Below are 12505 nucleotides of genomic sequence, written 5' to 3'. Positions count from 1 at the left end.
TCTTGTGAAGCTGATCTTCTGTTTGCATTCACTCACTTCACACGGACCGACCGTCACTCGCAGACAGTAATGCACACTTCACAAGATATCACAGCTGGATTCAATTAAATCTGCAAGGTTTGTGAAATTAAATGTTTATTAGATATTCAGAGATTTGTTTAAATGACGTAGATGCGCATTTGCTGAATGTTAACGGCAAATGAGAAAGTATTTTAGCCTGATTGTTTGCCTTTTCTGTTACAAATAATATAAAAGCAAACACTTTACTTTACTTACTTTGCATAAGTTACCATTTACTTTCTTTGTTTACCAGTTCTGTCTAACAAAGTATTAGATATGACTGACAGAGATCGTAAATTAATGAAGACGGAGAATGTGAGTGAGTGAGCGCTGTTTGATCTGAGGAGCTGCCTTTGCCGTTCTCTTCTGGTGCTGGTGTTCTCAGCGCCGCCCGTCAAAATAAAAGTCCCGCTTCCAACACATCGGCCAATCAGAAAAACTTATCGGCCGATGCCGATATTTAAAAAATGCCAAATATCGGCCGATATATCGGCCTTGGCGATATATCGGTCGACCACTAATCCGTATCATGTCTCATGTAATCACTCAATCTGTGCTTCAACCACGGAAATATGTCAGTTAAACAGCTTGTGAACAACATCACTTAATGTTGCATTTACCTCAGGAAAGTCATCCATTTGATAATCAGCTATAAAAAAAAAAACATTAAAGAGAAGCTTATTTACTGTTAATTATATATGTATGTTTGAACAAATTTGCCATGAAGACAAGTGCTTATGAAAACTATTTGGGTGTAATTGTTATATCTGAAAGAAAAAAGTAGTTTAATATACCTCTGTTGTTAATTGCAACCAATATTATAGTGTCCCAAATGAGAAATGTAATACCGGTGCATCTCTAGTTCTTTTATTTAGAATGCGAGACGTATTGCGTGTTCTCTCGTTCATAGTAATATGAGTGCGCCGTCTTTCTAAAGTCTTTGTTATTGGCGATCTCTCTCCATCACACGCTCAGCCAAACCCCAGGTTTTGTCAGTAAGTCAGTGTGTTTTCTTGGGCAGCAGGAAGAGGCCTGGCTGAAAAGCAGAGCATGTGAGCGGCTGTGATAAGAGACACGCCTGTGCTGTTATTGCTGCTCTTCTGCCCTGATCTCTGTGTCAACTCTTTCATGAGCGCACTACTGTAATACACATCTGAACACACACCAGATATGAGCATCAGATATAGGGGTTTAATGGCCGTTAATGAGAGTAAGTCCAAAGATGTATAATCGTTCTAAATTTCTAAAGGTGCAGCTTGCGATTTCTGAGAAACACTGTTGATATCTCAAATCAACCCAAATGAACACACACTCCCTTTATTGCTCCGCCTCCAGAATGCACAAACATCCAGTGCAAGAGTTGATAATGTCTCTTTATCATAGCAGAAGTTAAGCAAAAGTATGCTTCACAAAAAAATAAAGCCACCATCATGATGCCACGCCCCCCACCCTGTCAGACCAGCCCAGTCTCACGGCAGTTCGTGTGTACACCAGTGGTTGGGAACCTGGCTCTTAGGCAAAAATCATGTGGCTCGCAAGGTCTCTCACCCTTTACCAACGGACGCTAAAAAAAATTAAGACGTGCGTGTTCAGTGCTGTTCGCGAGTGTCACCACAGCAATCAACTAACCGCTTACGTTTCTGTGGTAACCTAACAGTTACAGCTCCTGCACTGGGATTCAAGCAGCTGCTGCTTGTTTAAGGTGATGGCGAAAATAATTTTAGAACAGCAGTGAAAATGTAAAAGTAGGCTATATAAACTTTAATATATCCTTATTGAAACGGGTGCTTTGCTGTTCAAAGAGACATTTCGAAACATTTCACCCGCTGGCCGCTGGTACTTTCACTTTTGCCGCAGAGACCCTTTATGTCCTATAAATGTGTCGTATTGTTGATAATCCGCGCAGATTTCAGTTGACGATTCTGTTTAAAGTTATTAATAATAAAGCATGAATGAATGAGAAAGAAAAGAGCAGGATGTGCTTTATATTGAAAAGAAATATTAAAAGCGCGATAAGTCGCGAAAGAGAACTGAATTCTACTGACAGGATGCTGTGCGCGCGCTCCGAGCGCAACACGGACAAGCATAGTAGCTTTGTCTTCGGTTGCGAGCCTAAACGGCCAAATAAACATATAAATATTTCAAAATGCCAAGCCGAGTATTCCCGTGGCGTAAACACAGTAGAAGTAGCTACACTCAGAAGTAGCTACTCTCTCTCTCTCTCTCTCTCTCTCTCTCTCTCTCTCTCTCTCTCTCTCTCTCTCCGATATCATCGTCCATCACGATGTTTTACTGTAAACATCGTCAACTGCCAATTTAGGGGACATCGCCCAACCCTACGATGAACATGCATACCGAGAGTGCACAAGCTGGTTGTTGGTTGCCAGCAGCACACCAGCTCCAGACACACAATGACACTCAAAATTGTTCTTTTACTATAGCTAACATTATAACAACTGCATATATTGGTTCTGTGAAACATAGCAAAACCAATGTCACTCACGTATGGGGCAGAAACAATGCAACCTTTGCTTCCAGTTTCAGGCCTTCTCGCTCACTGACAGATTATTTCTATATGGGTTCGCAGTGTCTGATGCATGAGTAGAAGAAATCAAACACATTTACTGAACTTGCAATTCACAGCGGTTGAGATACACTGTAAAAAATAGTTTTCGAAGTTGTAAATAAAACAGATTAGAAAATACTATTTTAGTCTTTTCTACTTAAATATGTCATGCTTAATTCAGTGTGTTACTTGCTGTTTCTTTTTAATTATTGGTAAAATTTCTCGAAATTTCTGAGTGAAAATTGTTTCAAGGTAAATCCTACAGATTATTTTCAGGATATAATTAGTTTCAGAATGTCAATAAACAACAATAACAATAATAATAATAATAACAATATTTTTTCCTGGGTCAAGAATGGTCTTCGGTGGTGGCAGACCAACACGTCATCCACACACACAGTACAAAGTACCTTACCCAGCCAGTCAATAAATCTAAAATAAATGCAAATAATCGCATAAAAGTTTGTATTATTAGCTTATCCCATTTATTCATGAAATAATAAAAGAATCACTATCAGGACAGATCAAAAAACAAAGTGTTTAGAACTATTTTGTATTTGAAAATCTGTAAATTTAAATGTAAAAAGTGACTGATTTGAAAAGTGAACAACAATGTAGCATTACACATTACATAGAAAAAGTGTCAGGTCTATTATTTTGCATTTACACTCCAAGACTCAACTCAGATCATTTGACATACAGTATCAGATTGTTTTGTTCCATCCATTGCTATCCATTATCAATGTCTATCGGATTCAATCGCACATTTAAATATGGTTGTCAATCCAGAAATTTTGCAACGTGTTGTTAGCAGCAAGCAAAATATATATTATATACTGAACGCATATATATACTGTTATATATAAATTACAACGTGATGTACACAAAGCTGTGCTCTTGCAAAAACTTCCGTTATGATCAATGAAGCTGTGCAATGAATCTCTTATTGCCGTTGTGTTTACAACTGACGAGAGTGCAGAACTGGCGCTGCTGTTTCGAGCAGTATTGAGTGGATCTGATGGCCATTGTGAGCTAAATCTATGTGAATTTATTAGAAATATTCAATATATTTCCCCATCATGCAGACTAAAGCGAGGCCCATACGACTGAATTTAAAGTCAGTATTTGCCATGAGTCCTGAGAGCATGGGCGTCGGAACCATTGTATATGGGTGGGACAAGACCCACCCACTTTTTAAGTCCAATGATATTGGACCCACTTACTTTTACCGTCTCTGATTCAGCGCATTTGTCTTTTCATAGTGCTGTCAGTCAAATCCAATTATTAGTGAATTCCCTAATAAATTAAACTCCGCTGAATCGCTACATTATATTTCTCAACGAGCCGCAACTGACGAAAGTAACCGCCCGTTGTACCTTTCCAGTCAAATATTGCGTTGCAAACATCAATAACAGCTTTAAATTGTCATTGCTGGCAGATGACCATGGTATTAGCGGGATAATCCACAGATAGCTGTGCATTTAATGCAGGACTTGGAGGCAAAGAACCGCCCGACGTGAAGTGGAGTTTAGTTTACTTCCCAGGTGAAAAAGACGTACTGTTAAATGTATTAAAAATGCATTAAAGTATATTTGTATTGTACTAAAAACATACTCAAGTACATTTTTTATATATTTAATAGTACGTCTTTTTCACCTGGGTTGTTTTAATTAAAAGGCACCAGAATAGCCTACATGAAATGGTATTTACTCTAGTAACATTTTTCTGGGGGAGGACCCACCCACTTTTTGTTTTTTCTTCCGACGCCCATGCCTGAGAGTATAATGCTCTCTCTCTCTCTCTCTCTCTCTCTCTCTCTCTCTCTCTCTCTCTCTCTCTCTCTCTCTCTCTCTCTCTCTCTCTCTAAAAAAGTTTAAATCCATCTTCCAGTGCCACATTATAATGTGCAAGTAATTACTCTTTGGCCTGTAGATCCAGTCTAATGACAGATTTAAAGTAGTCCATCCTGATTTTACATCTTGTCATTATTTAGGATGTCTCCTTGCCTTAATCAGATGTGGATTTTCCCTGGGCTAGCCCACCCATCACAATGTCTTTCAGCTTTTATAGCTTTTTATGGTAATATCAGTGCCAGAGATGTCATTTACATTTAGATTTTCATACACTTTTTCTCAGGAATTGTTAATATTTGGTGGGCAGTTGCCTAAGATACAGTGTGTAAGCACCACTGGCCCTGTGTAACGACTACATCCACATTTGTGTTCCCGCAGCTCTGTCAGTCTGGCTTCAGGCAAAATATTATTTCAGCCATCAAATCCATTCCTTGTCATCATCTATCATCTGTCCCTACTGCTATTAAAAATCAGGCCAGTGCCACTACTACAAATTGGTTGCAAATGCCAGTTTCCCTTGGAGCAGCTTTGGGCTGCTTTAATGGTTTTGTTTAGGAAAGAGGAAAGAGCAGTGCCAAATTTCAGATACCAGTAAAATGTCACAATTCTCAATTCCAATGTCGATCGAGACCACAGCAAAAAATACTAGGGCAACTAATATGAATTTCAAACATTATTAAAGACAAGTAAAGTCAGTAATAAAATAAGACCAAATAATCAAATTGCAAGTAATAACATAAATAAATACTATAGAACAAAGATATAAATATGCAAAAACTCAACTCGTGAGTCATAGTAAATACAGCGTATTGCGCAGAATCTGTGCATATCTGGCTTACTTGAACACTCACATCACTACGCAACAAATAATGGCGCGCTTGTTCATTTGCTTTGAAGCAATAGCGAAGATTAAAAAGCATCTGGTTAACATAGTGGTTCTCAACGGGGGCGTTCAGAGAACACCGGGGGGCGTTGGAAGCAAGATTTTTGAAAGGGGGGCGTTCAGGTGTTCACGAGTTTAAATGTATAACGCAAATTTTTGTTCATTTACTTTTATTCATTTTAAGCATTTAGTAATTTATTTGTAATAAACACTTTAAGTGGGCTATTTAAAAAGTGTTAGGACTATGTATATGTTAAATTATGTTGTAAAACATGCACAGAGTGTTATGTCATTTTGTGTGTGCATGCGCGTCTATGGTGCACATAAAAGAATACGCACAGAATACCGTCAGTGTTGTAGGTAGGCACTAGCCAGGTTTTTTTGTGTTAATTTCTATTGCATTACGATTGAAAGCAGTATAAAAAATGTCAAAAATATGATGTGCAGTCAAGATCGGGTGTGTGTATGCTGTTTAAATGAGTGTTTTCACCGATACACTTGTTGTGATTCGCGGAGTTCTGACAAGTTGTATTTTGACGACTTGATATTATTTCTTATTCAAAAGTTTAGAATGCCTAACATTCTAAAATCTTTCAGTTTATTGCGACATGTAGCTTAAGCTATGTATTGTTACATTTGCAACGGCTCTATTATTTTTCCAGTAGACCATTGCTCAAGCAATCCAGCTGACTAGAATCACGCAGCGGAGGAATGGAAAGTTGACAAGCCATTAAAAAGTATTGTAAACATTTATATTTTTTCAAATATTTTAAATAAATCATGTTCCAATTCACTCCGGCGACGAATTTTAAAATTAATTAAACTAAATTCTTTTTATAAGGTTTTACATTTTTAGGCATTAACTAATTCCAATCCCTAATGCCAAAATGTTTATAATTACTGGTCAGGCATTATTGTTAAACTCGCAAGACAGTAAAGAGAAAATTACAATTTAATGGATAATTTAAATATATTCTGCAATCACATTTTGGTAATGCATTCATTCTGCCGTCACATCTGAGCACGAAACGCTGCTTGGGTAGTTTCAAGATATAAAAATAATACATTAACACAATAATAATTTAAATTGTTTATTCTTGTTAGAAGATTTTTTTTTTACTGATTATGAACACAAATTAATCATGACAAACCAAATTAATACTATTAATTAATTAATACCATACCATTGATGAAAACAAGCTGATACCAAGGTATTTTAGGCCTACAATTCTAACATAATTTTTCATGAAAAATCATGATTGTATTTATTTTTCGAAAGTAAGGTTAATGTAAGCAGCTTCTTGCAATACTCTCCTAAATGCGTAATAAAACCTAAGTGCAAACATTACCACTTAAATGACCGTCCTTTATTTTTCAGTGCATTTGTTTTACAATATATGGCTATTACTGTTATGGAATTAATATTATAACTATTATTATGTAGTAGTGTAATGCAGACAGACACAACTAAAAGAGGTTTGAATTTGTATTTGTTTAATTTGCACACTGAATATGGGTTGGAGCTTTTCATTTTGAATTCTCAAAGTGCACCAGATTGATGAATTAAAATTTGTGCATTAAAATGCACAAAATTTTCTTACGGGGGGGCATGCCCCCGAACCACCCTAGAAGGCCAGAGGTCCACTCACCACTGATTTAACAAAAATCCTGTGAGAAACACTTGTATTGCTATGCCAATGCAGTATTAATCACTGTGGAGATTAGTTCAATTGTATTAATAAATGGCAATTTTGCACTTAATTCATCTGTTAACTCTCACTCGTTCCTGCTCGCTCGTTAGTTTGGGGGTGGGGGGCGTTCAGGGACCTGGATATTGGATAGGGGGCGCTGGCCCAATAAAGGTTGAGAACCACTGGGTTAACAGAAAAGACATTGTTATTTCCCAACATCCTCATTTTTTTTTTTTAATGTTCTTTGTACTGAATTGATCTGTCTACCTAAAATACATTTTCGGTGATGAGGATGAAAGAGGAAGGGAGGAGATGGTTAGATGACAGGATTTTGTTTGAATAAGAAATGAATGTATGAAATCCAAATGTTAATATATATATATATATATATATATATATATATATATATTGCCGGTGAGTTAAAAAGTTAATTTTAAACCCTGGTGGTAACGATATCGTCACACTGCCCAGCTCTTACTCCAGCATACATGTTTGTCAGTGTTTTCAGATCATCCGAACTTCTTTTTTTTTGCAGTGCTAAAATCATAATCTACGATTCATCATGCAGCCCTATTGCATTATACCGTATATCTGTTTAATGCTATGACTGTTTTACTCCATTAAAGGTGAGCACAATTTATGTTCAGATTGCTTGCATGTTGCATTGACTTTATTAAACAAGTTAGTAAAAGTGATAAACTAGTCACAAATGTTTGCCGTCACACATTTGCAGATGACTAGGTACTCTACCAAAAATACAGTCTATGTTTTTGAAGCGCAGCCATTGTGATGGACTGGCTGTGGCAGATACTGTTGCTCACCAAGACAAGGGATCCTTGAAACAGCCTTTAATTACAAACTTACAGGGATACACAGGAGAAAGAAACAACCAACCTAACAATGCAAGACAGGGGACTAACTGAAACAGAGGGCTTATAGACACAGAAAACAAAGGGAGAAACTAACTAGACACACCTGAACTAAGGGCTCTAATCAAATCTGTAGCTATAGAAACTAACAGGTGGGCGAACGGAGGGAACAGAACTAATGATCAAACCAGAAGCAATTACAAACATGACAAAACAAACTCAAACCGTGACGGCCATAGTCTGAACCAGTTGATTTTACGATCTCATGAAAGCTTTTGTGTTGGGATGAAATCTACTAACAGTCAACATCTATATGCATGTCTCTAAATGTTTTGGTCAGCATTTAATCATATCATATATAACTGCAGTGCCATCTGGACTTATTGTGTATTATTTTGTGATTTTGTCTAATTCTTTATTTTTGATTATTTTCTCCACAGATATTATTGACAGGAATGAACTGAGGACGTTTTTTGAAACCAACTGCTCACAGATTTATTTTATCTTCTATGAAAATTTCATTACACTGGAAAGCAACTTAAAGCAAAAAGGTAAGACATGTTTGTCTGCTTTCTGGAGCTTAAAATGCAATGGCTGAGTCATCAGCCAAGTTTCCATCCATTTTTGTGTATAAAAAAAAGATTGCGAAATTTGCTGTCTCCGGCCTGTTTCCATCCAATTGGCCTTTTACCGGTAAAATGGTGTGCGTAATGACGACATCCCTAAAAAAACGCATTGTTGCATAAGTTTTGTTATATCGCTAAGAAAATCTGCCCTCAAGTCGATTCCATAAATAATCAAGCACTTGTGTGCAAATGAATCAAGTGCATGTGTTTCTATGTGCATGTAAATAAAATTCATTTAAAAAAAAAACCCAAAAAGAGTTTGCTCTTATAAAGGTTATATATTTTCCATAAAACTGCTGCTATCCCTTCAGTTTTAATGACTGCGAAAGTGATCAAAATCAAAATATAGTTGGAGTCTACAGTTAAATATCCAATATCTGCTGATAAATATGCAATATCATTACCCTAACCCTATTGTGCTTCTATTATAGGGCGTTCCCAATCAGTCTCATACTGTTATAGCTTAAAGGCTCTATTTCAGTTTTATGCTACATTAGTAGGTAGCTTGGATAAAAAGGCAGCTCACAAAAGTTGAAAAAGAGCTTTTGAATAATGCATGATTCTTCCAGAAAAAAAAAAAAAAGATTCAGTTCAACACTTCCTCAGCTTGACGTAACAGCCCTGCTTCACTGTTGCCTGTATGCCCCCTCGTGTGAAGTTAATGAGGCTTTTGTTTCTGTTGAATCCCATCTCTGACCAAAGTGTTTTTTTTATGCAATGTATTCAGTGAAGGTCACCTGTCTTTCATGCTGAAACACAGTTCTGCAGCAGAAGTACTCCAGAGACACCAGCAGCTTCAAATACCTGTTTGCTGCCCAACAGTTGCTTCTTTATAACTGCTTTTTTGTTGCTTTTTTTTGTAATACTTTTTTTTTTTTTACAGAAACTTTCCTTAATAAGCCTTTATCTGACCAAATTCTCTTGTGCTGTAAATTACTCATTACAAATTGTGTGATAGTTCGATAATCTCCATTCAGTTTTCACACAATATTAGTTGTTTTCATTCCTTTTGCATAACATTGCACCATTTCATATGTTTGATTATACCATCTGGATGCCCAAAATTGATCGGATGAATGCACTTTTAAACAGCTTATTACCCTGCAAGTTACTCGCCATTCTAAACTAATTGGTGCTGTATGAATCCTGCTCCTGCCGATCGACTGTCCTGCACAGTTAATCTCCAACCCTAATCAAACACACCTGCCTTTAATTTTCAAGTGATCCTGTAGACCTTAATTGGTTGCTTCAGGTGTGTTTGATTAGGGTTGGAGATGAACTGTGCAGGACAGTCGATCGGCAGGAGCAGGATTGGGCACCCTTGGCATACACACACAGTAGCTTGCACATCATGCGCAGATCGCGCGCACACAGAATCATTTAGTAGCTCAGAAATGTATTGTCAACACTGTTCTGAAATAGCTTAGAAACTGATAAGTTTTAACATATATTTCTTAGTAACTAAAACCCACACCTTCACTATTAGTAGAGAGATGCTGCTAGGTAGAACGAATTCACACGCAATCACTCTCTCACTATTGCAGTCATATAAATGTAATCTTTACTGTGCTACTTTATCTGTATCTGATTTAGAACAAGCAGAATTCTGTGAGAAATATAATGACCCAAAGACAAAAGAACTGCTAAAAATAAGCTGTTATGTAGGAGCAATAGTCTTGTAGGCAGTGCTGTGCACAAGGCAACCCGCGTTCAATCCCTAATGTATGATCATCACACGATCATCAATTTCATGACTGATCATCTGTGTCACTGTCACTTTAGAGCACTCGGGTACTCATGCTGATCCCTAATTCATTGTAGGTCAACATGTTGTGAACAACAAGAATGAATCTGAAATTACACTAATTTAATTAGTATACACTAATTACGAAACTAATTTCTTTGCTTTTCTTTCAGGGAACAAATCTCAACGGGAGGAGCTGGACTCCATCCTCTTTATTTTTGAAGTAAGTCTTTTCAGCATGCACCTTTAGCATGCACTTCATTAGTGTTTAGTGTTGTTTGTTGCTGTTGAGTATCTTTTGGTATCTCTGGATCTGTTGATGTTTGCTTCACCTGCAGCTCTAAGGAGGTTTTGCATAGCTGCTGGTTTTCTGCACAGAGCAGGTTTTTCCACTCTCTCATCTGCTTTTCCTGGAGGTGCCGTCCTCCCTGTGTTTTTCCTGCGTGGCTGAAAAGTACTCTAGTTTGCAATACAAATAGGCAGGCAGGGCATTCTCTGGTTTCATTGCTCAGGGAGGTGAACAGTCTTTCTTTTTTTAGGAAAAATAGAGTCTCGATGTGAGAAGAGAGTTTGCGTTGCATAAACAGACGTTGACTTGAAAGGTCACCCTGGGGAAATGTCTTTAGAATATGTTTAATCAGAATAATTCACATTTTCACATTTATTTGTATTTGAATGTTTCTAGATTACAATTTAGAATAATATGTTACAATAGGTGACTGTGTCAAATTAATGTCCATATGTAAAAAATGTACAGTTCTAATACAAATCATGAAGTTAGCTAATATCATGTATTCATTTTGGCAGAAACAATGATCTCATTAAAGAAATTATTACCAATTCATAATGATTACAAATATAGAAAATGGTGGTGCATATATAAAAAAGGCAGTGGTGCATGTTGATTCAAAGTTGGCATCATCTGAAGTCCTCACAGGGGGGTTAGCGTCACCTCTTCTCAGGTGTTGGGCATCTGAAGTCTTCATAAGAGGCTGGATCCAAACTGGAGCTGACATACTCTCTAGTTACCTTGGGATGGGACAGATGGAAAATAATTAGCATAGCTGCTGTTCATAACATTTCAAGCAAAAGATAATCATGTGCATTTGATCTGATATAACTGGAGTACAAGGCTATGAGGTGCATGTGAAGGCTGAGTATGGTAACCCATACTCGCAATTTGTCCTCTGCATTTAACCCATTCACACACCCGGAGCACTGGGCAGCCATTATGCGATTAGGGGTTAGTCATTTCCTCAGTCATTTCCTGCCAGTACTGGAATCGATCCAGCAACCTTTGGGTTACTACTCGGACTCGCTAACCATTAGGCCACAACTGCCCTAATGTGAATGCTTGGTTAAAGAGATGTGTCTTAAACTGGGAGAGTGTGTCTAAGCCTCCAACATTATCAGGAAGCTGTTCCTGAGTTTAGGAGCCAAATGTGAAAACGCTCTCCCTCCTTTTGTGGACTTTCTAGGTACTAGGTACTACCAAAAGCCAAAAGTTTTGTGACATTAAAGAGCATGATGGATTGTAGGGCGATAGAAGATCAGTTAGGCTAAATACACAGGAGCTGAATCGTTTAGGGCCTTATAGGCCAGTAGCAATAGTTTGTAATCGATACGGAACTTAATAGGTAACCAGTGTAAAGATGATAAAATTGGTGTTATGTGATCATATTTTCTTGAACTGGTAAGAACTCTAGCTGCTTCATTTTGGACAGTAGTTTGCTTCTTGAGGATGCAGGACAAACCCCTACTAGTTCATTACAGTAATCCAGTCTAAAGGTCATGAATGCTTTTCTGCATCAGAAACTGATTGCATGTTCTGTAGCTTAGTGATATTTCTGAGGTGGAAGAAGGCTGTTTTTGTAACATTTGAAATATAATTATTGAAACTGTCTAATAACACCCAGGTCTTAAACTTTAGAGGATGAAATAACAATACATCCTTCTACCAAATTGTATTCCTGAAGATTCTGTGTACAGGGTTTTGGTCCAATAAGTAATATCTCAATCTGAATTTAATAAAAAAATGTATTATCAAAATTTTAACACGCTTTGTCAACTTGGATAATTTAGAGATTTGATCTGGTCGTGATGAAATATACAGTATAACTGAGTATCATTGGCATAACTAGGCCTGTCGCGATAGTCAATAAATCAATAAATCGCACGATAAAAAAAAATTAGCTCGATAATTTTTCCGGCCG

At 37.2% G+C, this 12505-nt stretch overlaps 1 protein-coding gene across 3 annotated transcripts in view; it reads left to right on the top strand.

Moving 5' to 3' along the window:
- The window catches only part of ralgapa2 (Ral GTPase activating protein catalytic subunit alpha 2), a 191051-nt gene that overhangs the window by 24650 nt on the left and 153896 nt on the right, over nt 1–12505 (top strand). For all 3 annotated transcript variants that reach the window (XM_084096035.1, XM_084096034.1, XM_084096033.1), the window contains exons 2-3: nt 8363–8473; nt 10466–10515. In XM_084096035.1, coding sequence (XP_083952161.1) covers nt 8363–8473; nt 10466–10515 — 161 coding nt within the window. The remainder of the gene's footprint in view (nt 1–8362; nt 8474–10465; nt 10516–12505) is intronic.

This window comes from Abramis brama, assembly GCF_963993115.1.
Source record: "Abramis brama genome assembly, chromosome: 21".
NCBI lineage: Eukaryota > Metazoa > Chordata > Actinopteri > Cypriniformes > Leuciscidae > Abramis > Abramis brama.
Note: the sequence above shows the minus strand (reverse complement) of the source record. Positions and strands in the feature narration are given on the sequence as shown.